The sequence below is a fragment of the Cherax quadricarinatus genome, chromosome 22 (genome assembly GCF_038502225.1).
Source record: "Cherax quadricarinatus isolate ZL_2023a chromosome 22, ASM3850222v1, whole genome shotgun sequence".
NCBI classification, from domain to species: Eukaryota; Metazoa; Arthropoda; class Malacostraca; order Decapoda; family Parastacidae; genus Cherax; species Cherax quadricarinatus.
In genome coordinates this window covers 28,228,307-28,254,998 of record NC_091313.1, presented here as the reverse complement: position 1 = coordinate 28,254,998, position 26,692 = coordinate 28,228,307, and the positions used below count along the sequence as shown (strand labels likewise).

Sequence of the window (26,692 nt, the reverse complement as noted above, 5' to 3'; positions counted from 1 at the left end):
CTTGGCTCAGTATCTACCGCGTTGTGTACGGGGAGAGAGCCAGGCATGCGACAGTGCTGGGGGGACCGTCTCAACTCAACCATTTTTCTCTTGCCTGTTGCGCTGGAACACTGAAGTGCTTTCATTTTTTCAGTGTTAAGATATTGTTGTAAATTGTCACTTACTGTGCAAGTGCGCGGTGAAATATATGTTTATGAATATTTTTATCTTACCGTAAGTACATTATAGGCTTGTCTAGGTGCTGTACGGATAAGAATCTGTAGAGATAAGGATTTCCAAAACAGTTCGTTTTATCTTTTTCTTCTTTTATCGTTTTCATACGTGATTATCCGAGTGTCTAAAGAAAGAAACACTTGCCAAAAAAGTTAAGAAATGCGTGTTCAAGAATAAAAATTTTCGAGGCGTTAAAAAAAAAATTCACATATGAGAGTTTCGAACTAATTTGTCTTAAACCATAGCAAGTGACACTTGAACAATCTCCTGAGGTATTTATGTGTGCTCACCTACCTCCAGCCCCTGGCTCAGCCTACCAACTTGCCAGAGTCACTCTCTCCTAGCTTCGTGGACCATACCGTACCTAACCTTAAAACTGTGTATAGAGTCTGCCTCCGTGACTTCTTCATATAGATTATTTCACTTCCCGACCATCCCTATATCCCCATGATTCATATATGTCTATGTTTCACCTGTGTCCCTGTCTCCCTTGGTTCTTCAGTCCTCCAGGGTCGTTAAGTTCAGTTTCTTTAGCTAAGGAATAGTCTCATTGCATACTTGTGCATTTTCTCTCCAATTTGGTTAGATGCTTTCTCAGGTGTGGGTTCCATTCCGGTGCTGCGTACTCTAAGGTGGACCTGACATACAGCACAGTGTATAAAGTACACGGAATGACTCTGTTGAGATTCCTGAAAGCCATTCTCAGATTTGCCAGGCGAGCATTGAGTGTATGTGTGTGTGTGTGTGTGTGTGTGTGTGTGTGTGTGTGTGTGTGTGTGTGTGTGTGTGTGTGTGTGTGTGTGTGTAGTTTTGATGTTATAATTCATGCAAAATGCAAAGCTAAAATTTAAATTTTGCATTTACCACATGTGAACAAAAGTAAACAAGAGAAACTATGATTGATTCCTTCCCCCCAAAAATAGAAGTTTCCAAGAGGAAACTTCACAGTCACTTGCAAAATGTGTCAGATAGCCCAGAACGTGGTGGCCTGGGAGGGGAAACGCTAACAGCAACAGCCTGGCGCACCAAGCTGTCAACATGGGAATCTGATCTTTACTATCCATGCCCCATAATGACTTATGATGAATGCGATAATGTAATGAATATGACACCTTAGAGATTATGAAGCCTTAGTGAATATAATGCTACGGTGAATAAGATTCTAAAATGAGTATAATTAGCGTAAAATAGCTGGGAGGCGAATACAATGAAGCTATGATGAGATGTTGTGAATATGATAATATGGTGTATATGATGTAAATGATGCAACTATTATGAGGCTAGAGGGAAAGTGACGCGGTTATGAATATGATATTTGCTGTGACTATCTCAAGATGGGTCAGAATATGATAATTTCACAGAATCCTTTAAGGATGGTGCCTATGTGATGGTAAAGGGCTCGTGATCCAAGGAATTGGAGCTTTAAACTTTTCCCTCAGATCAAATATGATTACGTCCCGTAGGCGCTGTATGCCCTTATGACTTCAGTGCTTCCCAATGAATAATAATGATAATAAAACAGTAAAAATAATAAAATAATAATAATAACAATGTGACCCACGTGCCATAGACCTGATATGCTACGCAACACTTGAAGGAAGAGAGAGTAAACATTGAGCAATCTTTATCGCGAGTAATAAAGAGCAGCTTCACCCCGTCCCACTAATCATAGTACGATCATCACAACACTCACTTAGGTACTAAGTCAAGTGCCTTCTGTCTCCGCTGTGGAGATGCACAACGTAATGGACCTTGAGACTTCCCATATCCTGGGACACTAGCTCGATAGAACGGCCTTATTTTTTCTGTGTGATTAAGGTCCGTCTCATCGTGATCTTGAATTCCCCAAAAGCCAGTGGTAGGTTTCGGCCAATACGACTAGAAGCTCCTCTGAGTTGATTACGCTTCTGATAAATAGCATACCACCACCATGACTTCGTCTACTATTGCCCCTCAAGGAAGGTTCCTTGACGCTGGTGAGGGGCTCTTGATCTAGGGAATTGGATCTGTGCTCCGGTTCCCTGAATTGAGCCTGAATACCTTCCACCCCCACCCCCTACGTGCGCTGTATAATCCTACGGGTTTAGCCCTACCCATGATTATAATAATGATTATTATAATCCTCTCCTATTGTTGACGTGTTGCCCTCTCTGGCCAACCTCTCCTCATAAGGAAACTATACTCACCTAGTTGTGGTTGCAGGGGTCGATTCATAGCTCCTGGCCCCGCTCATAATTAATCTTGGAAGCGTGTGACAAACAACGCCACCACTTAAGAGAGCTAAGATTAGGACGCATTACGTAAATTTGAACGTGGTGCCAAGTTAAGGTCTAAATAAATTTCATAATTCTTAAAATATTTACACTGATTGCTAAAATGTGACTATATCAGGGATTTAACAATCCCTGACTGGTAGTGTACGGGTGTACCTGCAGCCTCAATGACCCTCGTGTAGTTGATAAGCTTGAAACACAAACTATCAATATAAACTCTCAGTGTATATGCTGAATGATACACACCTTTCAGTGTATATACTGACTCATGTACACCCTTCAGTGTATATACTGATTGATACACATCTTTCAGTGTATATACTGACATACACATTTTTCAGTGTATATACTGACTGATACACATTTTTCAGTGTATATACTGACTGATACACACCTTTCAGTGTATATACTGACTGATACACACCTTTTAGTGTATATACTGACTGATACACACATTTAATGTGTATATACTGACTGATACACATTTTTCAGTGTATATACTGACATATACACATTTTTCAGTGTATATACTGACATACACATTTTTCAGTGTATATACTGACTGATACACACCTTTCAGTGTATATACTGACTGATATACACCTTTCAGTGTATATACTGACTGACACACACTTTTCAGTGTATATACTGACTGACACACACCTTTCAGTGTATATACTGACTGACACACACCTTTCAGTGTATATACTGACTGTACACACCTTTCAGTGTATATACTGACTGATACACACCTTTCAGTGTATATACTGACTGATACACACCTTTCAGTGTATATACTGACTGATACACACCTTTCAGTGTATATACTGACTGATACACACCTTTCAGTGTATATACTGACTGATACACACCTTTCAGTGTATATACTGACTGATACACACCTTTCAGTGTATATACTGACTGATACACACCTTTCAGTGTATATACTGACTGATACACACCTTTCAGTGTATATACTGACTGATACACACCTTTCAGTGTATATACTGACTGATACACACCTTTCAGCGTATATACTGACTGATACACACCTTTCAGCGTATATACTGACTGATACACACCTTTCAGCGTATATACTGACTGATACACACCTTTCAGCGTATATACTGACTGATGCACACCTTTCAGCGTATATACTGACTGATGCACACCTTTCAGCGTATATACTGACTGATGCACACCTTTCAGCATATATACTGACTGATGCACACCTTTCAGCGTATATACTGACTGATGCACACCTTTCAGCGTATATACTGACTGATGCACACCTTTCAGCGTATATACTGACTGATGCACACCTTTCAGTGTATATACTGACTGATGCACACCTTTCAGTGTATATACTGACTGATGCACACCTTTCAGTGTATATACTGACTGATGCACACCTTTCAGTGTATATACTGACTGATGCACACCTTTCAGTGTATATACTGACTGATGCACACCTTTCAGTGTATATACTGACTGATGCACACCTTTCAGTGTATATACTGACTGATGCACACCTTTCAGTGTATATACTGACTGATGCACACCTTTCAGTGTATATACTGACTGATGCACACCTTTCAGTGTATATACTGACTGATGCACACCTTTCAGTGTATATACTGACTGATACACACCTTTCAGTGTATATACTGACTGATACACACCTTTCAGTGTATATACTGACTGATACACACCTTTCAGTGTATATACTGACTGATACACACCTTTCAGTGTATATACTGACTGATACACACCTTTCAGTGTATATACTGACTGATACACACCTTTCAGTGTATATACTGACTGATACACACCTTTCAGTGTATATACTGACTGATACACACCTTTCAGTGTATATACTGACTGATACACACCTTTCAGTGTATATACTGACTGATACACACCTTTCAGTGTATATACTGACTGATACACACCTTTCAGTGTATATACTGACTGATACACACCTTTCAGTGTATATACTGACTGATACACACCTTTCAGTGTATATACTGACTGATACACACCTTTCAGTGTATATACTGACTGATGCACACCTTTCAGTGTATATACTGACTGATGCACACCTTTCAGTGTATATACTGACTGATACACACCTTTCAGTGTATATACTGACTGATACACACCTTTCAGTGTATATACTGACTGATACACACCTTTCAGTGTATATACTGACTGATACACACCTTTCAGTGTATATACTGACTGATACACACCTTTCAGTGTATATACTGACTGATACACACCTTTCAGTGTATATACTCGACTCTACAGTTTTGTATACGGCTAATCTTTTTCCTTTTAATTACACCTGAACATTTACGCAACTAGTAAAATATTACCTCTCAGCTAAAATATTTACCCTGCAGGAAAAACATTTACCCGCAGGTAAAACATTTAAACATAACTGCATGTTTTAGGAATGCCAATTATGTTGCAATAAACACTAACTAGCAACTAACTCCACCTCGGCAAACTTTACGTAAAGCAATATATATTTTGAGTGTGGTCATCCAGGCTTTCTAAGAAATTTGAATAACTATATTTAGACGTTTCACAAATAGGTGGCAGGGGTGGGGAGGGTGTGAGTATTTAGGTGACACTCAAAAAAAAAAAGGCACTTTTAATTTTAGAAGATAAGATAAGATAAGATTTCGTTCGGATCTTTAACCCCGGAGGGTTAGCCACCCAGGATAACCCAAGAAAGTCAGTGCGTCATCGAGGACTGTCTAACTTATTTCCATTGGGGTCCTTAATCTTGTCCCCCAGGATGTGACCCACACCAGTCGACTAACACCCAGGTACCTATTTGCTGCTAGGTGAACAGGACAACAGGTGTAAGGAAACGTGTCGAAATGTTTCCACCCGCCGGGAATCGAACCCGGGCCCTCCGTGTGTGAAGCGGGAGCTTTAGCCACCAGGCCACCGGGCCACCCCAAGAAAGCTTGTGAATTTAGCTTATAGAGCAACGATAGCCTTTCAAACGAGATAAAATTCCTTGTTGCAATAACTCCATTAATATCAGTCTGAGGTTCACTAGATTAATAAATTTCTACTGATATGTAAGTGGAACTAAATATATGTAGGCTGAACTAAGATAGATTCTCTTTAAAGAATTTAAAACTACATTTCACTTGGAGACCAAACATAATCCTTAGTTCCAGGACTAAAGCTATTTTTACTACTGCACCAGTAAGTATGGAAACCGTGACAAATCATTACGTAGTGTGTGATGCCACTTATGTTTTTTACGGTGAGGTGCGCATGGACTTCGCTGTCGGGGCGGCCTGAGACACGCACCTCAAACACTGAGACGCTGGGCACGTAACTAAACAGCATACTCAGACCCAAATCATTAGCATCAAGTAACTCTGCAGGCGGCAAGGACGTCTGTTTATCTCTTGACATGGCTCTCGTGATAATGCATATAGGAAAATCAAGTAGGATATTCCGTACAAGTTTGTGTGCATCATCAACTAAACACTGCTGCACGAAACAGACAACACATCTTAAACAGACGTAAAATTTAAGGCAGCAATAATACCACAAAAAACAAGAAGCCCAGTAAGTAAATTGAAAGTATCACAGTATAGACGCATTGATGATTGAGACACATGTGGGACTCTTAGATAACTTCATAGTCGACAGTAAAGATTGTGCTGCATTTGGGTCTTATTCATCAGATTCGAAGGAAAATGAAATAGCACCAACAGCAGTAGGAGCAAGGAAGGCTGGAGCAACAAAATCTTCAGCAGCAGCAGCGGGAGAAATACCGACAGCACCAGCAACAGTAGTGGCAGCCGCAACAACAGCTCTTCGTTTTTATAGAATAGACTGGAAGGCTAGCTAGGACTCAGTAAAATAAGCCACAGCTCCACTGAAGGTCCTGTTAAACAAAATACCACACTGCAGCAAAACATCGGCAATAGCAGTCACAGCAGCATCAGCAACAGGCACACCAGCAGTATCAGCCACAGCCGGATCAAGAGCAGCAGCAGCCACAGCAGTACCAATAGCAGCATCTGGATCAACAACAACGGAGGATGGGGAGGTCGTGGCGCCTGAACACTCGACGGTATTTGCCTTGATAAGATAACCAGGTGAATGCCTGGCCTGCCTGGTCTGCCTGGCCTGCCTGGCCTGCCTGGCCTGCCTGGCCTGCCTGGCCTGCCTGTGATGGTCTGTGTCACTTCCTTCACCATCACTCCCACAACACACCATGAGCGCCAGTGACCTTTCATCCCCCTGGGAGGGAGCGAGGAAAAGACGCCATCAGCCTTTCAGTCCTCTGACGTAATGGAAGGAAGGGAGGGAAGCAAGAAGAGACGCCCGTGATCTCTCATCCCCCTACAGGGAAAAGAGAAAGGGACGCCAGTGGCCTCTCATCCCCTGGAGGGGAAAGAGGCAGGGACGTGCGCGCCTGTCATCTACCCGGAGGAAAGGAGGAATAGAGGCAAGGAAAGGGAAACGAAAAGAAAAAGCAGGTGGGAGAGGTAGTAATGAGAACTCATTACCCTGGAAGGGTGGGAGGCAAGGTCGGTAGTGCAAATGCATGTGACCCTAATGAAGGGAAAACATTAGTTTATGCCAGTCCCACGTAGGAAGAGCCACATACGTTGCCTCTAGAGTATAATCATGATAGCCTTAGGTACATGTGTGATAACAAACTAGAATCCAACGAAGGTGTTTTTCGGGTATATTAAGGGACTAACATTTCCAGTTCGTGGTTATTACATATTTCTTTGTTTTCCATGTTATAAGTAAGTATCTAGGTACAGGTGCACATAAGTTCACTTTTCATACACAGCAACATTCGTGTAAATTACCTAGGATAACTCAAAAAAGTCAAAGTGACTTATTTCCACTGAGGTCCTAGTATAACATTTATCGACTTCGCTACGAATAGGAGAGAGAGAGAGAGAGAGAGAGAGAGAGAGAGAGAGAGAGAGAGAGAGAGAGAGAGAGAGAGAGAGACAGGGAGACAGAGAAAGTTTATTCAGGTATACATAAATACAGTTACATAGATTATCATACATAGCAGCATACGTGTAGAGAACCTAGGATAACCCAAAAAAGTCAGAGTGACTTATTTCCATTGAGAGAGACATACATTCATACACACTTATATCCTTATGTCTCTCAGTTTGTGGTTCGTCCGAGTGTCTACAGAATTTTCGTTCTGCCTCCTTGTGCTTGACCTGTGTCTGCGTGTCTTTCTCTTCCACCCAACATGTTACCTCAGCTCTGCTTGGCTCTTTTGTCCTGGGATCGAGGCATCAAATCCTTTGTGCTGCTGCATGTCAAACTTTTAAATTTATGTAAATGGTCACGACTTGTAGCTCCATGTCACTGGAAATGTTTTATACTTTTAAAAGTTTTAAAGAGAGAAAAAAAAAAAACTCAGCCTGAAGCCTTTGCAATGTTTCCTGAAGAGTTTTGCTTAACCTCAACCTGAAGGAGGTTGCTGAGAGAGGCATTTGAATATATCCAGGATTAATTTATTTTGTAGGTGTGGGTTATGTTCGGGATAACTGCGGTGTTGGTGTTGGTGGTGTTGGTGGTAGTGGTGTTGGTGTTAGTGGTGTTGGTGGTGTTGGTGTTAGTGGTGTTGGTGGTGTTGGTGTTGGTGGTGTTGGTGTTAGTGGTGTTAGTGGTGTTGGTGGTGGTGTTGGTGGTGTTGGTGTTAGTGGTGTTGGTATTGGTGGTGTTGGTGTTGGTGGTGTTGGTGTTAGTGGTGTTGGTGGTGTTGGTGTTAGTGGTGTTGGTGGTGTTAGTGGTGTTGGTAGTGTTGGTAGTGTTGGTATTGGTGGTGTTGGTATTGGTGTTAGTGGTGTTAGTGGTGTTAGTAGTAGTGGTGTTGGTGTTAGTGGTGTTGGTATTGGTGGTGTTGGTATTGGTGGTGTTGGTATTGGTGGTGTTGGTATTGGTGGTGTTGGTGTTAGTGGTGTTGGTGTTAGTGGTGTTGGTGTTAGTGGTGTTGGTGTTAGTGGTGGTGGTATCTGTGGTTTTGGTGGCTTATTAGTCAGGAAACAGGACAAGCGTTTCTGACACTTTTCAAATTAGGATCCATTGCTAGTTAAGCATCCTTTGGCTACCGGAGGTAGGATTTAAAGCCCCCAAAACACCCACGGATCACTACCTCTGATGACGATAATCTCAATGGTATAAAAATTACAGGTAAGGGAGCGTGAAAATTTTTGTAATGAGAGTCACATCAGACTTGATAATAACAAATTACCACAGACTACACTAGAGCCAGTTAGGTGCAATCCACAGTACAGGACATATACCCCGAGAGGTTTATGTCAGTGTATATACACTGGGATGAAGGTGTTCTTGTCTGTCGGTTAATAGGTTACATGCAGCCTTAAATGCCCATCGTGTAGTAGACTTGAAATGCCATTACGCAACCTAGCCACAATCCACTCAGACATTTACTTCGGTACCGTAATCTTTGATTAATAATTTAAACCATATTCTCCACGTATATGCACTGAAATAGACACAGTAGAGACCAGCCGAGAGACAGAGCCAGAAGCTGTGACTCGACCCCTGTAATCACAAGTAGGTAAGAACAAATGGGTAAGAACACTCTAGGTGTACATATCCGTTTCTTGATTTATAATGTTTACTTTAACCTTCTCTAGTTACCCAGCAACTTAATGAACTATATTCATCACTCATTTACATTACGCTGGCACTACGCATGAAATAAACCTCCATTCCGTCCAGTAATATAACACTTGTTACGTTATCTCTAATGAGGTATTTTTGTCCAGGATTTCAAAAATGCAAATAAATTAACATAGTCTAACCACTAAGATAATTTTGCAATTTTTTTTTCACATTTCTACATACTAATTCAGTGACTTTTCTTCATTTCCAGGAAAATATTAGTTTGTGGTAGAAAATTCATAGAAAACGACGGAAATATCTAAACTTAATTATTGTATTTAATAATGAGTAAGGAATAAATACAGATATTGAAGACTTTTTTAATGGAAAAGTGAATGTTCGTAAATTTCAGCACCATTAGAGAAAAAAACAATTGAGCCTAAAACTGATAGCAGTGGAAATTAGTGAATATCAGTTTCTAGTCTACGAAGAAAACGTGACGCTGCGACGAAACCGCGACTGTGCAAAGAAAATGTCTTTGAAAATTAAAATGTAATGGCGCAAAGAAAACGTGATGGGACGAAGAAAATGTGATGGTATACGAAAAAGATGACAATACAAAGATAACGAGATGGTACCAAAAATATTATGTCATGTAACGTAACAACACAAAGGAAACGTGAGCAGTAGAACTGAAAATACCAACTAAAAGCAAGCAGTGAAACGTGGGGGAACCACATATGATACCCTGTATTAAGCAAATGAACTGATGTGCCAGTGTCGATCTAAACACAATGGGTAATCCAAAGTGGCACGTACAGCTATGAAAACATTCTGTATTCTCATATAAAAATAAACTCTATAAGCCGTGTGGTAAATTAATGCTGCTACTAACATGACCCAAAGCCACAAGTTATACTGGACAACAAAAGTAGCATATTAAAATATTATCCAGTTACTGAAATATTAGAATATTAAACAGCTACTGAAATATTTGAAATTTTTAATTCTGAGTGATAAACACTTTAAATTTACATAGGTGAAGAGAGAACTCAGCTACGCATTATGGTAGCAACACCACGCAGTCCCGTCCACCAGGCCACAGAGGATATACTATATTATTAAAACTGCATAATACGCTTTCAGGAACTTGAAAAGGATGTTAATTTTTGAACAGCCAACGAGGCGTGTATTCAGCGTCAAAATGTGGAAGTGGGCGTGGGTGTGGGCGTGTTTCTTCAGTGCCACGCCTTTAACCTCGTCACTCTTTGTCCCTGAAGCAGAGGGACAAGGTGCTGGCGCCACAGTAGTGGATGTTCTCAACCGCATGGTGCAGGTGAGTCACTCCTTTAAACTCATTATGGCACGAGTGCTCCTTTAATTCCATTATGGAACAGGTTATTATGGGAAGCGCTAAACTGTAGGGATTATACAGCGCCTGTGGGGGGAGGATAGAAAGTATTCAGGCTTAATTCAGGGAATTGGAGCACAGATCCAATTCCCTAGATCAAGAGCCCCTCACCAGCGTCCAGGACCCTCCCTTGCGGGCAATGGAATACGTAAATTCCCTTTAAACCCACTATCGTTCAGGTAAATCTCCCTTAAGCTTGTCATGGAACATGTACGTTAAATTTTCATTTAGATATGCTACTACACAGGTTGTATAAATGTTGGTAGAATTACTGACAGTATGTTAGGTAAAAGTACACAAGTGCAACTAATGTGACATTTTATTGTGGCAACGTTTCGCTCTCCAGGAGCTTTACCAAGCCGCGGCTTGATAAAGCTCCTGGAGAGCGAAACGTTACCACAATAAAACGTCACATTTGTTGCACTTGTGTAATTTTACCCAACATACTAAACAGGTGCATCCCGATCCTTAAAACTATCACCGTACAATGAGACCTCCCTTAGTCCCCTGTGTTTCAGATGAGTTCCCTCTTAAAAATCATCATTGTACAGTTAAGGCCCTCAAAGGGTCAATTTAACACGTATATACTTCATTAAGAATCCAGAGCTTCCTCTAGGTAGGAAACACCGGCATCCAAAGTGTCAGTACTATCCTAATCCTCTCTGGTAATCGCATGGGAAAGAGGCCTTCTATTTTCAATGTAAAAAAAATCGCAATTTTGACACAGTAACCATCGGACGCCTCGCTACTTCAGTTTTAAAATATTGGTAATTCGTCGCCATAACCACTGGATCCTTCATCTAAATAAGAAATGCAATTTTTTTGGGGGGTAGGGGGGTATTTTTGAAAACGTGAGAGATATTCTCCAGTTATTGTTGTCCTCAGCTTCGGGACCAACTGTCCCCAGGCCTAGCCACATTCCCCGCCCTCACGGGGCTCGTAGGGACAAGCTAGGCCTCTGGTTTGCCATCCGCCTCGCCCCAGGGGGGCTCGTGGGAGTGGCAGTCTTGTGAGCTGTAGGTGGTAGCAAGCTCTGGCTCTGGCAACATCCCCGCCCTAAGAGAGCTCGTGGGAGTGGTCATCTCCAGTGTTTGAACAGAATCCTAATTGGAAGAAAAAAGTCGAACACTGCTGGCATTTCCTTTCAGGATTATGCAATTGTACACCCAGGTAAATAAATCAATAATAATAATAATTGTTGTGAATTTTTAAGATTCTTTTGAGAAAAAAAAATCATTTAGACATGCTGAGCAATTTGACTTCTCTCTTTTGTGAACTTTAATGCATTTTGTGAGGCTTGATGGTTCATAAATTGTGTTCTTGACGAGCTCAACACTTAAATGGTGTATTTCCAGGATGAGGTCTCATTTTTTTTTATACTATTATTTTCTTTAGATATACTGAGCATCGACATGGTTTCCCTCCTGCAGAAATTCTTAGGTAATATATTAGTGCTGCTCTGTTTTTTGAGAAGATCTTTAGGCTCTCTGAACCCGGATGAGGTTTATCCCCCCTTTATGAATTCCCAAATGCTTAATAACAATGACTTTTCAAAACTGTCTCTGGATATTCTTAAAAAAAGAAATTGTATGGTTTTTCTTCTATAAAAAAAACACTTCCAAGTAATTTATTAGTGTTTTCTTTAATGATTATTAGGAAGTGGGAACACCTATATGGTTTTCCTCCGGTACGACCTAAATGTTTTATTTCTGTAGATTTTTTTCTGAAAAGCCCTTGAGACACTTCTCACACTGAAAGTTTCTCTCCATTATCGTAATGGAGAGAAACTCTCAGTGTGAGAAGTGTTTCAATGGCTTTTCATCAGCGTTGATTTTATTGCAAATATCTCGACACACAAACGCTTATACCGTGCCTTTCCTATATGAACTCATAGATGTTTTATTTTTGCCGATTTCTCTTGAGATAAAGGGCACAGAGGTGCTCCAAACACTGACAGGGTTTCTTTCCTGTGTGAACTCGCATATGCTTTATTATTGATTTCCTCCCGGGAGGGCATTTAGCCACTCTGAGCACTCTTTGTTTTTCTCCTGTATGAACTCTCGAGGGTTTTATTTACTCTAGTTTTCCTGATTCTGACCTTAGATTACCTGGCCACTGATATGTTATCTCTGTGAGCTTCCACGTACTTTATTAGTAACAGTATTTCCGAAGACCTTCACCCCTCTAGGGAGGTTCTTTGATGCCAGTGAGGGGCTCTTAATCCAACGTACTGAACTTGCCCTCCCCCTCATTAGATGGAATTTAAATGCCTCCCAGGCACTATATGACCCCTGTGGTTTAGTGCTTCCCCATAAATATAATAATAATGAAGACCTTCAGACATAATGAACACCGATAGGGTTTTTATTCCAGCAACACCTGACTTGTTCCAGCAGCACTTGACCTTTTTCAGCAACATCTGACCTATTCCAGCAGAACCTGACAAGTTCTAGCAACACCTGACCTGTCCCAGCAACACCTGACCTGTCCCAGCAACACCTGACCTGTCCCAGCAACACCTGACCTGTCCCAGCAACGCCTGACCTGTCCCAGCAACGCCTGACCCATTCCAGCAACACCTGACCAGTTCTAGCAACACCTGACCTGTCCCAGCAGCACTCACCTCCATATACTGACAAGTCCTCAGTGGGTGGAACATCTTAATATTAAAAGGTCGTCCTAGCTGAAAGGGGCTTTTAACCGCCAGCTGTTTTCTCATAGCCATTCATTTAAATTCTCTGGAACACGAGCCTTGATCACCATCAAGGCACCTTCCTTGAAAGGTTGAAAAATATGAAATTATTGGTTTCCAAGTGATAACTGGAGAACGGCTCTTCTGATTAGCTTCAGACTTTCAGCTCTGGCGTGTTTCACATAAACAAAAGGGTTCACATTGCTCATTGGGCAAAGTAAGTCACACTTTGCCTCTTTTTCATAAATTGATTAAGTGGTTTCCATGCTTGAGAATGTTTCTTCTGATAGGCTTTAAACTCTTAATGCTGGTGTGTCCTACTGTCTCTTGGCACAGCAGTCAAGGTGATTTTTGTCATAACAGTGACACCCTTCATTATTATAACTATTGTATTGATGGGGAAGCTCTGAACCTGCTGGTGAAAGTGGAGAGCCTTGAAATATAAGGTGGTCAAGGTTTCATTCAGAGAAGAAGGTTGTAGTTCCAATTCTTCGTATCAAGAGCACTTTACCAGCATCAATGCACCCTCTTTGAAGGTTACTCCTCCTCCTCCTCCCTACACATCAGTCTCTTTGGCGAGTTAATTAAAACAACTCAACTGGAATAAATCTCTTCCTCAATCCTGGAGAGTGATTGCTGTCATATTTGTTGTGTTTGAATAGGTTTGGCTGTAGCTCCCGGGCCTCTTTGAGAGGTATTGATAAACTCCTTTGTCTCTCGCAGGTATTGAACTACAGTTGTTAGGTCTTTTGAAGGTGTTATGCTACAGAAACTAGGTTTCTCGAGGTTGTTCGTCTAAAAAATCATAGGCCTCTTGAATTTGATCTTCAACTTCTTGATCTAGAGAGTTGAGTTGTAGCTCACAAGTCTTCAAAGAGTCGAGCTGCAGTTGCCTCTTTTCATTAAGGATTCTGAGATACATGTCCTGGGCTCCTTGCGCGTGCGGACGTTCAGAGGGACGAGGTTGTATGTTATAAAAAATACTTTCTCGGATCCTGCAGCCATAGAAGTCTGTTTATTATTACTAGTATTATTCTATCATTAATATTTTTATTATTAGTATTAGTGATAGTAGTAGTCTACACTTAAATGACGCGAAAACTATGTGGAGTGTGTCAACCGTAATTTATCTCACCACTAAAGGTTTATTTATTGCATCTATCAATTGCCCATCCTCACCATACATATCCCCGGCTGCAGGTGCTGGAGACGCAGGAGAGGCACACGGCCCTGTACGAGCGGGTGGCTCTGCTGGAGGAGACACTCAGCAAGAAGACCGAGACAGAGGTGAGGCTGGAGGCCGAGGTTTTGCAGTTACGTGCCAAAATTCCCACCTTGGAGGAGGAGATCAAGACAATCCCGGAGATGAGGAAAAGCGTAGCGGAGTTTGAAGCCAAGATAGAAAAGTTGTTTCGAGACTATGAGGCTAAACTGTCAACGCTGGCTGCTGAGGTTCTTCGTCTTAAGAAGAATGGAGGGAGAAGGAAGGACCTTCCTCCACAGAGTGACGGCATCGATGACCTCCCAAGGAAAGGTGGGTTTTAATTTCATATCTTTGGTTAAATTAAAACCTGGTAGTGTATCTCAGTCTGTTTAATACTAATAATTTTAAATGGAAATTGTTTAGTAATATCGTTACACACATTCCTCAGCATTCCAGACAATTTATTACTCTGTGATTCAAACTAAATTTCATAAACCCATCAGCAAACATTTACTCTTAAATATTTAATTATATTCACATTCTCCATCTTCCTACTTTCTAAACTGACCGTCAACCTTTCATTTAAAACAAGTCTATTAACTGATCCCTGTTTTTGCTTCTGTGTTTATTTTCGACTGTATCTGGTATACATTTTTTCCATACTCTTAAACCAGATTTTTTTAACTATAAAATCTCGATTCACGAATTCGTAATAACACGATTGCAAACCACGGAACAGGGGAAAGGAGGTGGGGAGGGATTGGGGGATAAGCACTGGCCTGGCGTTTTATGACCCACTCGCCATGGGTTCTAACCACACAGGTCCCGTGGGGGCTAGAACCCACACGGTTATCAGCAATGCTGTCATCCTCGACTTTATGCCAGATTCATCATCTTTTAAGACTACATCATCCCTTGAAAAATGAGCCCTCCTTTCCTTTACAACCGAACGTAGAGAGAGATTAAATATCCACCTCGACATCACACTTCAACATAAGGCTCACTTCAACTGGAATATGTTCAATTTCTTTCCTACACACTGAAACTCGAGCCTCTCCGAAAAAAAAAAGTCTTAGCTGTATATATTTATATATACTATGAATCTGCAACACAAACCACATCACTTCCCAATCCGCTCTGCTTCATGCGTTTTCCAATTATCTAAGTGTAACAGATACCTTCTCCACATGATCTAGCTGCCGCTCGTTTACGTGCTTCTGTACAAACACTAGAGCCAATCATCCCCATCCTTTCTTAAACCCATCTTGTTCCTCTGCAAATACACTTTATCTTTGCCATCACTTGATAACATACCATCACACACTAAAATACTTCACCACATACAAGGAAAAAAAAGAGTGGAAAGGGAGGGAAGAAAGGAGAGAGAGAGAGCAGAATGAGGAGAACGAGGCAGATGAGAAGTAACTAATTATTTTCATGGAGGTAGGAGGGAGGAAGGAAGGGAGAGGAAGAGGTGGGATGGGTTAGAAAAGGAATGAAGCCACTGAGTCATAGACTGGGTATCAATTAATCGAAAGGGTTCCCATGAGAGCAATACAATGCGAGAAGGCAACGTAAGACTCGCTACAACACAGACCTCAAATAATATCTTTATTTCTACAAGTACATATACAAGATATACAGGCCTGACATCAGTGACATAGAAGCCCCTTGTTATGGAGAACATTTCGGGCAAATAAGGTCAACTTTGTCTCAGGATGCGACCCACATCCTAATGTTTTTCCAGCCGTACCCGGGACCGAACCCCAGACCACACTATGTGAGGAAAGTGCGCTAGCGATCGAGCTACGGGACTCCTCACTGAAAATTCACATTTATCCTAGGCGTCTGGTGGTGGTACAGAATACTTCAACACCCTGAAACATCCATTGCAACAACTCCCTTTCAGAGAAAAACTAATATTTGATATTTTTTATAATTATTTTTGCCATCAAAGCTTGTAAATTTGTAATGCATCTTCAGTATGTACATATATTACTTATAGAATGAAACATAAATGAGCATTATGTTATTACACTTCTGTTAGAACTGCCATCAGTTCTACCAGCACTGCTATCATCAGTTCTACCAGCACTGCTGCCATCAGTTCTACCAGCACTGCTATCAGTTCTACCAGCACTGCTGCCATCAGTTCTACCAGCACTGCTACCATCAGTTCTACCAGCACTGCTATCATCAGTTCTACCAGCACTGCTGCCATCAGTTCTACCAGCACTGCTATGAGTTCTACCAGCACTGCTGCCATCAGTTCTACCAGCACTGCTGCCATCAGTTCTACCAGCACTGCTGCCATCAGTTCTACCAGCACTGCTGCCATCAGTTCTACCAGCACTGCTGCCATCAGTTCTACCAGCACTGCTGCCATCAGTTCTACCAGCACTGCTGCCATCAGTTCTACCAGCACTGCTGCCATCAGTTCTACCAGCACTGCTGCCATCAGCTATCAGTTCTACCCGTGTTACAACAATAACATATATAGCCACAAGCACTACCAGTACTACCAGCACAGCTATTAACCACCAGTCCCACTACCACTATTACTACATATGCTATTACAGATACCACAACCACTAATACTACTACTGCTGCTGCTATTACTATTTTTATTATTCCCACTAGTACTGCTATTCCCATCACCAGTACTACCCCCACAAAGAATAAAATTCACAATATCTCTGCAACAACAATTCACAACTCACCCACAAATTGGAAATGAAACATAGATTATGCTTCGGTTCGTCTTGAACCGATCAGATAATGGTGTAGGACAGACCGAAATGCCATTTAATCTATGAATAATACCACTGCAACAAAAATAACTAATGTTTTAATTATTTCCAACACCACAACTGCTACCACAGGAGACTGCAAGAAACCATACGCAGGCCAACCAGTTGAGCACAGATTTTAGCAGAATTGAATGTCAAGTTTTTACCCAGTAACAAGAAAGAGAAGAGGGCTGGAGTAGGCCTCAAGGCCCATGAAGGCAGTTCTTACTCACACCAGTGCATCTCTACTTACGTCCTTGTCTGCCTCACAAGCTACCCGATTTGCCTGCCTCGGTTGCATTGCCTAGCAGTCTGATATAAACAACTGTGTTGTGAAATCAGTGCTTTCCCATAAGTTATGGCTGGGTCGAGACATTCTCCGCGCCCCTTGTCTGAATTCAGAGATTCAGTCCTCCACTGTTACACACTTTCATGCCTCAGCGCTATGACTGCAAGAAACAGCCATGACAACAGTGGTTGAAGTATAGCGTCGCTGACAACTAATTCAAGGACACAGCCAAAGGAGACCTTTATTGGTACGACTTTATTGAGCGATGCAGTCTCACGTAAGCGAAACGTCTTTCTAAGGTCTCTTTCTGATGTTTCTTTTTTTTTACAGCCATAGAAACACTTCAAGGGGATAAAGACGAATATATATATATGGCTGAAAAAGATTTCATTGGTACTAAGTTTCACTCATTGTTGAGTTTAATCGAGTCATTTCTCTAACCTGAGAAAACATTGTCAACAAAAGACTGTTTCTACAACTTGGGGGTCAATACGCAATTCCTCCCCCCCACAATATTGGCAGCTACTGCTGTAGCTCATAAAAAAGGGGATGAAGAGCTCAGATTGCTGTCTAAAAACAGACATAAAATCTTTTACTACCATCCCCATGGTCGACCAGCTGTAAACCCACATGGTGGGCCGGCTGTGACCCCCCACATGGTCGGCCAGCTGTGAACAAATCCTCCTCGTTCTCCACTCGTGGCTTTTCTGAAGAATTGGCTGAAGTCGTTTTATAAATTCTGACTTTCAGTATATTTTCTCATTTACGTAAATGATGGCATTATTTATCGAGGTAATCTTTTAAATATTTATTTGATATCTCAGTGACATTTCCCTTCACTATTGCTTCACTATTATTATTCCTTGGACTTAATAATGAAAACGCCTGAGGGGAATGGTTGTCGGTTAATGGGGTTTAAAGCCTTTTGACTACACCAGAGTCATTAAGGCTTCCAGTAGCCTTTGCACCGCTCTCAGCATATATACGCCGAGAGAAATACATCACTGTGTGTATACATCATGAGTGGTTAGGCTACACAAGTATAACACAATTTTAAAATTAAGAAGAAACCACAAACACTTCGTAAAAAATATTATAGATTTTTTAAAACCCATTTCATTAAAACGAAACTCCTAAAAGTTACGTATATCGAGCAAGACACATGTGCAACAGTTACGTATCTTTATTATTGAAAATTTTCGCCTACACAGTAGGCTTCTTTAGTCAAATACAGAGGCAGCAGGTGTGGCAGTAATATGAAGATGATGTAATCAGTCGACCAACCTTTCAAATGTGTCATATTCATCAATTTGTGTGTATTTTACACCATTTTCAACATTATACATTACAATTTCCTAACAAAATTTCTTTCCTAAATAGAAACACTACAGATCACCAAAAGATTTACAGTCGTACCGATATTCCAGAAGAGAGAGAGAGAGAGAGAAAGCCTATGATATTCGGGTTGGTTCAGTCACAGCCAAGATCACAATGACGCCTCAAGTAGTTTGAGTACTTCAAGCTGTATAGCCCTTGTGGCTTAGCGCTTCTTTTTGATTATAATAATAATTGAGTACTTCAAGTCTCCTCTCGGCACGATGCAAGTTAACACAGGAATTCCCTCATATTAAAAAAAAGGATGTTTTGGGTCAAATTTACCGTATATTCACGAGTGCTAAAACGTCTTGCTTGCTCTAAATTATTACGGCAATGCAAATTTCTACGAAGGTAATGGTAATGTGCAAACTACCGCCTGGGTAATACGGTCAGTGAACTCACCCTCACACCCGCCTCTCACTCAGTACGCTGCTATAAAGGACGAAAATACCTTCTTCTGAGATTAAAAAAAAAAAAACGGGAGGTCTGTATCACAGGGATCTGGTTTGAAAACTGGGAAATGCTTACAAAATACACTGACAGTTACTTATTGATCCTTCGATGTGAAGGTTCAGCTCCTGAGACTCACCTCTCAACTGTCTTGTGACCGGATTTGTTCCCTAATCTCGTACTGGGACAACTCTTCGATCCGAGTCGAGCTTTGTGAATCCATGACTAGAGCGAAACGTTGTCTCATTGAAAGCTAGTTCTACTTTTTTTTTTTTTTTTTTTTTTTGATCCACAGATCTGGTATATGGATCTTGAATGACTCTTTGTAGTGCTTGAGAGGAGCACTCTCAGTTTGCAAGGTTACAATGTTACCAAGACAGTGCAATCCATGTGGATAATTTTTATATTAATATTTTTTCTAATTATTATTATTATTATTATTATTATTATTATTATTATTATAATTATTCTGATGAGGAAGAGGAGGACATTCTTGATGGTGATAAACATAATCACAGGGAAGCACTAAGCCCGTAAGGGCCATACAGCGCCTAGAGAGAATGGGAGTCGATGAAGATCTGATTCGGAGGAGAGGGGGAGGGGGGGGAACTCTGACGCCTCGAATCAAAGGTCCTTTCACCGGCATCAAGGCGAAGGATCAGTCAGAATCCGATCCAAGAATCCATCTTGTCAGCTGCCAATTTGATATTCACGTAAAAAAAAAAAAAATTATGAATCGTGCAATCTACGTCATAGAAAATACGGGATATCATTTTTATTTTATATTTTAAGTTAAAATAGCATGAGAGTTTTTTTTTTTTTACGTGTATGGAATATTTCCTTCGTCCCAATCAAGATCTGACACATATGTACCTCTTTTTTCTTCACCTCGTGTACCTGGGTCCTCACCCACACCTGCCTCATCTCGTAAAGTCTGGTGTCTGCCAATAGTTGGCCACAATAGCTCGTACACTATAAAGTTTATATAAATGCAAGGGTATAACATATATATATATATATATATATATATATATATATATATATATATATATATATATATATATATATATATATATGTACTCACCTAATTGTGGTTGCAGGGGTCGAGACTCAGCTCCTGGCCCCGCCTCTTCACTGATCACTACTGGGTCCTCTCTCTCTCTCTGCTTCCTGAGCTTTGTCATACCTCTTCTTAAAACTATGTATGGTTCCTGCCTCCACTACTTCACTTGCTAGGCTATTCCACTTGCTGACAACTCTATGACTGAAGAAATACTTCCTAACGTCCCTGTGACTCGTCTGAGTCTTCAGCTTCCAGTTGTGACCCCTTGTCCGTGTCCCCTCTCTGGAACATCCTATCTCTGTCCACCTTGTCTATTCCCCGCAGTATCTTGTATGTCGTTATCATGTCTCCCCTGACCCTTCTGTCCTCCAGTGTCGTCAGTCCGATTTCCCTTAACCTTTCCTCGTACGACATTCCCTTGAGCTCTGGGACTAGCCTTGTTGCAAACCTTTGTACTTTCTCTAACTTCTTGACGTGCTTGACCAGGTGTGGGTTCCAGACTGGTGCTGCATACTCCAGTATGGGCCTAACATACACAGTGTACAGTGTCTTGAACGATTCCTTATTAAGGTATAGGAACGCTATTCTCAGGTTTGTGTGTGTGTGTGTGTGTGTGTGTGTGTGTGTGTGTGTGTGTGTGTGTGTGTGTGTGTGTGTGTGTATGTCGTGCCGAATAGGTAAAACTTGCGATTTTGAGTGATGATCATTTTTCATTAGTAACAATAATTTTACAATACTAATGATAATTTTGAATGGATGATGATTATTTAACATCAGTAATGATAATTATAAATGGTTGATGATAATTCTACATTACTAATGATAATTTTGATTGAATGATGATATTCTGGAGTTCGTGATTATTAGTTTACGATGGAAAAGTTGGCGTGATAATTTTTCCACCAATGATTATATAAATGTGCGTTAGTCATTACCAGTTGGCATTATGCTGATAATTTTTGTACAAGAAAGAGAATAATTTTTGCATGAGTAACTAGCGTTTTATATTTAAACAAAATTAAACAAAATTAATTGTATATAAGATCATTTTTCATCAGCAATACTAATTTTTACGCGAGTGATGATAATTCTGCACGTTTATAATTTTGGGCTACGGATTATAATTTACATGGTTGATGATTTTTTTCATTATATAGATTATTTTACCACAGAATTTTTTTTAATTTTATATGATTGATTCGAGGATTGGCGATACGCCTCTCCTTCCATGAGTTAACATAATAGGCCCCATCTTTTCCGTTTTTCCAAGTCCTTGGAAGTATAATAGTACTACTACTACTACTAATTATTATTATAAAATGACTAATGATAGCAATTAATAATAATAATAAAATGATTATTATAACAACAATAATAATAATAAAAATAATGATAATAAATAATAATTAATAATGATAATAATGGCCTCCCTACCAACACCTGATACATACACAAGTCTCGAGTGAGGCCCAAGTTACCTTAATAGGATTATTGACGACGAAAGGGAATTAAGTTTTAACTTGGCGTAATCTGACGTAGACAGAATATAAGAGACTTAACACCATTTTTGTTCAGATAAACTTGAAATTCTCCGGGCCATGAGATGACGAGTTTCCCCAAATTTAATAATTTTTATGCTATTATTATTCTGTCTATAAATAAATATATATATATATATATATATATATATATATATATATATATATATATATATATATATATATATATATATATATATATATATATATATATATATATATATATATATATATATATATATATATATATATTTTTTTTTCAACAAGTCGGCCGTCTCCCACCGAGGCAGGGTGTTCCAAAGAGAAAGAAAATCCCCAAAAAAGAAAATACTTTCAGCGTCATTCAACACTTTTACCACACTCACACATAATCACTGTTTTTGCAGAGGTGCCCAGAATACAACAGTATTCTGGGCACCTCTCCAAAACTGCCAATATCCCAAACTGCCAATATCCCAAACCCCTCCTTTAGAGTGCAGGCATTGATAATTTAAGGATTAAAATTTCTAACTGTACTTCCCTTTATTTTCTATTTTTTTTTAAATTTTTATTAAAAGTAATGGTTATGTGTCTAAGTTCATTTTTGTGTTATCATTTCTATATATTGAAAGATTAATTTAGTGACTGAAAAAACGCGTATCTGAAGTGATGCTTAGAATAGACGAATATTTCAAAGTGAATAACATTACATGGAAAATTGTGAAGAAAAGTTATTATGCAGAGCAAGATTTTATAATTGCCATAACATGTGAATAATATTACAAATTGCATATATTTCTCCCTTTTTAAAGAGGAAGGTTTATTATTATGGGGTATATTTTTTTTTTTTTTTGGGCTGAAGATATACCTAGTGTCTAAGTAAGTGTTAAGTCTTTTTTTTAAGTGAGAGGTAATATTAGTAGTATTTTTTATGAGAAAGAAAACATATATAGTAAATCTTTTTATTAAAAAGGAATTCAATACTATACGCAATCAGTTTTTTATATTAAATAGGGGATTAATGCTATAAATTGTCAATAGTTTTATTAAGGAGGAAAATGAAACTATAAGCAGTCATTTTTTTATTATAGAGGAAAATAAAGCTCTATGCAGTAAGTTTTTTTTTATTAAAAATCTTAATATTTTATTTAAATTGGAAGATAGTTACAAGGAATAGGTAATACATTGTCAGTTATTACTGAGAAAGGACAGATTATCATTACTAAATTGTTAAAAAGTATCCCTTAACCTGCATTGGCTCTGTTGAAGTGCTCTGGATCGAAGGAACTGGAGCTACCCTACCCTCTCTTTGGATTAAGCCTGATTACCTTCCTTACTCCAGTCTCTATATGACCTCCTTCGGGTCTAGCACTTAAATGTAAATAAGGATTCTGCATATTTTTTGAGAGTGGAGTGGCACAGTATAGATTAAAGATAAGCGAATACTAGATGTCTTCACGCATAATCAACGGCAGCGAGTGTATTAAAATCTAGATGGTCTCTCTAGATAACGGAGAGCGAGACCAGAGTTCATCGTGCAAGCCTTCATTACCAAATCGGAAAACGAGATAAACAACGGGGAAAAAGCTCTAAGAAATGATAAAAGATAAGAATCAACACGATTCAATCATTGTTTTAGAGTTTTAACCTTGTCGAGAAAGACACCAGCAGGTAAACATGCCTCTATGTGGACACTGTTTAACTATGCAGAGCTCTAGCGAATCGTGATAGAGCTCTTCTTAGATGGTTCATTGGTTGATTAACTGGGTTTAAAGTCAGTCGACTACACAAATTTAATTTAGGCTTCATATCACTTGTTCACCACCAGTCAAAAATAATTTAATCTCAAGAATACTTTAATCCCTCTCTCCATAGATCTCTCGGTGTATATATCTTAATGTCTCTCGAGAGTGAAACATTATCTAAATCAAGGGTTGATTTTCGTTCATGTGTCTTCTTCACACACACCTGTCTGCTTTACATCCTCCTGCTACAACCAAACCAGCAGCACTCTACAAATTACCAAAACCTACAAACTGGAGATAATTCTGTAAATGACGTTTCGGTCCTTCCCAGACCATTGCCATTTCGCTAGCTGATAATGGTCCAGAACGAACCGAAACGCTGTCTAAAGAGTTTTCCAATTTTATTTATAATAATAGTAATAATAAAACTAATAGTTATAATAATTCTAGCTTGTTTGGTAGCAGGTAACATACTCCGAGGTGGTTATTTATGCTTGCAGTGCCCTCGTGTCCGGAGGTGGGTCAGGGTATGGAGGCACAGAGGATCGGTGACCAGTGCCTCTACTTCTCCTTCGAGTCCCAGCGCAACTGGACGTCTGCACACCACCGATGCCAGCAACTGGGATGGGACCTCGCGGAGCCTAAGGACATCGTGCCCCTCAAGACCTTCCTACACCAAACCTACAGTGAGTGTCTCTCTCTAGCGCAATATTTACACTAGATGTTGGCGTTAAACATGACTTCTTCATTGTGGTTAAAAAACGGTGGGACGTTTTCACCAGATGAAGATTTTGTAGGGGAAACTTCGTACAAATAAAGGTTTTCTTTTGCTGTGTCTTTTGATTTAAATCACTTGTCGGCTGCGCCATACTCTATGATATTTGCAATGCATCTTGCCTCCTCTTCCTCCTCCTTCTCGTTGCAGCATGTCAGTCCTTTGCCTTATATTCACGAAAAGTTTTGGTGTCACTCTATTCCGGTACTTTCCACTTTGCGCTTCCTCGGTGATATTTTCGGGAACTTTTATTATCAATCTAATGGACATTTTTTTTTTATCTGATGATGGATGTTTTATCCATGTATGATGATTTTTAAATGATTATTATTTTGTTAAAGGTTAGTTTGTGCGATTGGGTTCTACTTTAGAGATGGGGAAGAGGGAGCGTTTTAGGGAAGTGATATGAAGGGATGATGCTGATGAAGAGAGATGCAGAGGACCTGACGAAAAGGACGGAATTCTGTATAAAAGATTCACATCCGAAAGAGACAGGAATAATCTTATAGGCGGGTGTAGATGTGGGTATATACACCTTCAGCTCATGTTTACACAGCAGTAAATAGGTACATACCTGGGTAATGAATGATTATTGTGGATGGCAGCTGAGGTAGGATGACAGCTGAGGTGAGATGACAGCCGAGGTAGGATAACAGCTCTTAGGCCCTAACTTCAAGAGTTAAAAATAAAACACGGTTCTTTGGTACAGAAGGAAAATCAAGAGGCCAATAATTCCACATTGTCTAAACAACGATAATTGTCAGAACGATACGACTCACGTTATTACTCACATTTTTTACTCCACCTAGTACTAGTACGGCTTTCAATACTTCTACATGTGCTGGTACTACTAGTTCTTGTACTTCACTACGGGTGCTCTAGTACTGCCCCACTGATTACTAATCCACTCTTATCGCAGCTTTTACTATTTTCTACACATATAATAATTACTCTGACTATTGTTCAGCTGTATCATTACTGTTAAAAGTCCTTAGTCGTTATTTTTTTATTCATACAAAAGTACCATAATTAAAATTAACAGAATGGAAATACCTGAGGGATTTCGTGAGCTTAAACACACGACTTCGGAGGAACTAGAACATAGCTAATTTTCCTGACGAATGAGCAAATGGTCAAAAGCCCACTGGCATATACACGGTATTAGTTTTCACTATGATATTTTTGTGTAACTGCTGTCATGCGTATTATAGTGATTTCTTATCCTGTATCTTAGAATAAAATATGTGTATCATAGATTTTCTCTTCTTTTTTCTAGTTCACGGTCCATCGTTGTGGCTGGGAGCATCTTACGACCTGGATGATGTCGATACAGCGGCGGTTGATGCAAATGTGGCTGCGCCTCCAGTGCTTCCAAGCAATCTTCAAGATGATAAGAAACCCAGTTCTGGGTTTTCTCAGGGCACAGGCATAAGCTCAGCATCGTCCAGCAACGCCCTAGAAAGCAACGGGGATGATCTTTCCCTTATACTAGGCCCCGCAATGGCACTGGAGGCTGACAACGGCGATGGAGCCACGCGCGAGGTGAGAGGGACTGCTGGAAGCCTCAGGAGGCTCCTCGATCAAGACGCTATGTTTGATGAAGGCTTTCTCAGTAACAAGGGAAGAATTGCCCTTCCTCGTAGGTTCCTGAAGCCCCACCAGAACACACTTAGTAAGTCTGTTATTCGTGGCTTCCCAGGAGAAAGCCTGAAAGAGACCATTCGTGATGCTTCTGTTGTTGACTTTATCCTTCTTGAAGAGCCAGTGGAGCCTCCGGCACCTTTGCCTGACGCCTCCAGTGACCACATCCTCCCAGAATATTCAAATATGGAAGAGCGATCCATCCCGGTAAACTTAACTGCGGCAGATATTCCACTAGATGACCCCAGCTCACAGTCCAGAAACACCAGCAGAGAGAGACCGCCTCTGGGAGACGAGATAGTCCAGGAGAATGGAGTCTCAGAGATACTAGAGATAGGGGAGAGCAAGGGAACGAGGAAAGCCAGGATGAAGTGTATGCTTCTCCAGCAGAAAGAATCCCTTGAATACGAGTTGATAGGGCGTCCATGCAATGAAGTACACAGCTTTGTGTGTGACATGAAATTCATTCTCGATAACCTAGTGCCTGAATGATGTTGTTTTTAAACCTTTATATATATATATATATGTATTCATATATATATGTATTCATATATATATATATATATATATATATATATATATATGAATACATATATATATAT

At 40.1% G+C, this 26,692-nt stretch overlaps 1 protein-coding gene across 7 annotated transcripts; it reads left to right on the top strand.

The window, feature by feature from the left end:
* LOC128689709 (uncharacterized) lies at positions 1–26,692 on the top strand. Of its 7 annotated transcripts, none has more exons than XM_053778095.2 (6): positions 3–213; positions 9,025–9,090; positions 9,409–10,473; positions 14,441–14,774; positions 24,175–24,360; positions 25,726–26,692. In XM_053778095.2, exons 3-6 carry the CDS (start codon positions 10,297–10,299, stop codon positions 26,580–26,582), a joined length of 1,554 nt encoding a protein of 517 aa, XP_053634070.2. In that variant the 5' UTR covers positions 3–213; positions 9,025–9,090; positions 9,409–10,296; the 3' UTR covers positions 26,583–26,692. The 7 variants fall into 7 exon arrangements, with proteins under 7 accessions (XP_053634076.2, XP_053634070.2, XP_053634077.2 ...); XM_053778099.2 differs by having other exon boundaries at positions 31–115; XM_053778101.2 differs by lacking the exon at positions 9,025–9,090 and having other exon boundaries at positions 1–115; positions 9,550–10,473.

What these genes read in the sequence shown, in the direction of transcription:
- LOC128689709 (XM_053778101.2), top strand. Translation starts at nt 10,297, where the DNA reads ATGTTAATTTTTGAACAGCCAACGAGGCGTGTATTCAGCGTCAAAATG. An exon ending in TTCTCAACCGCATGGTGCAG is followed by an intron (nt 10,474 to 14,440) that starts GTGAGTCACTCC and finishes CCCCGGCTGCAG; the next exon opens with GTGCTGGAGACGCAGGAGAG. An exon ending in CTTCCTACACCAAACCTACA is followed by an intron (nt 24,361 to 25,725) that starts GTGAGTGTCTCT and finishes TCTTTTTTCTAG; the next exon opens with TTCACGGTCCATCGTTGTGG.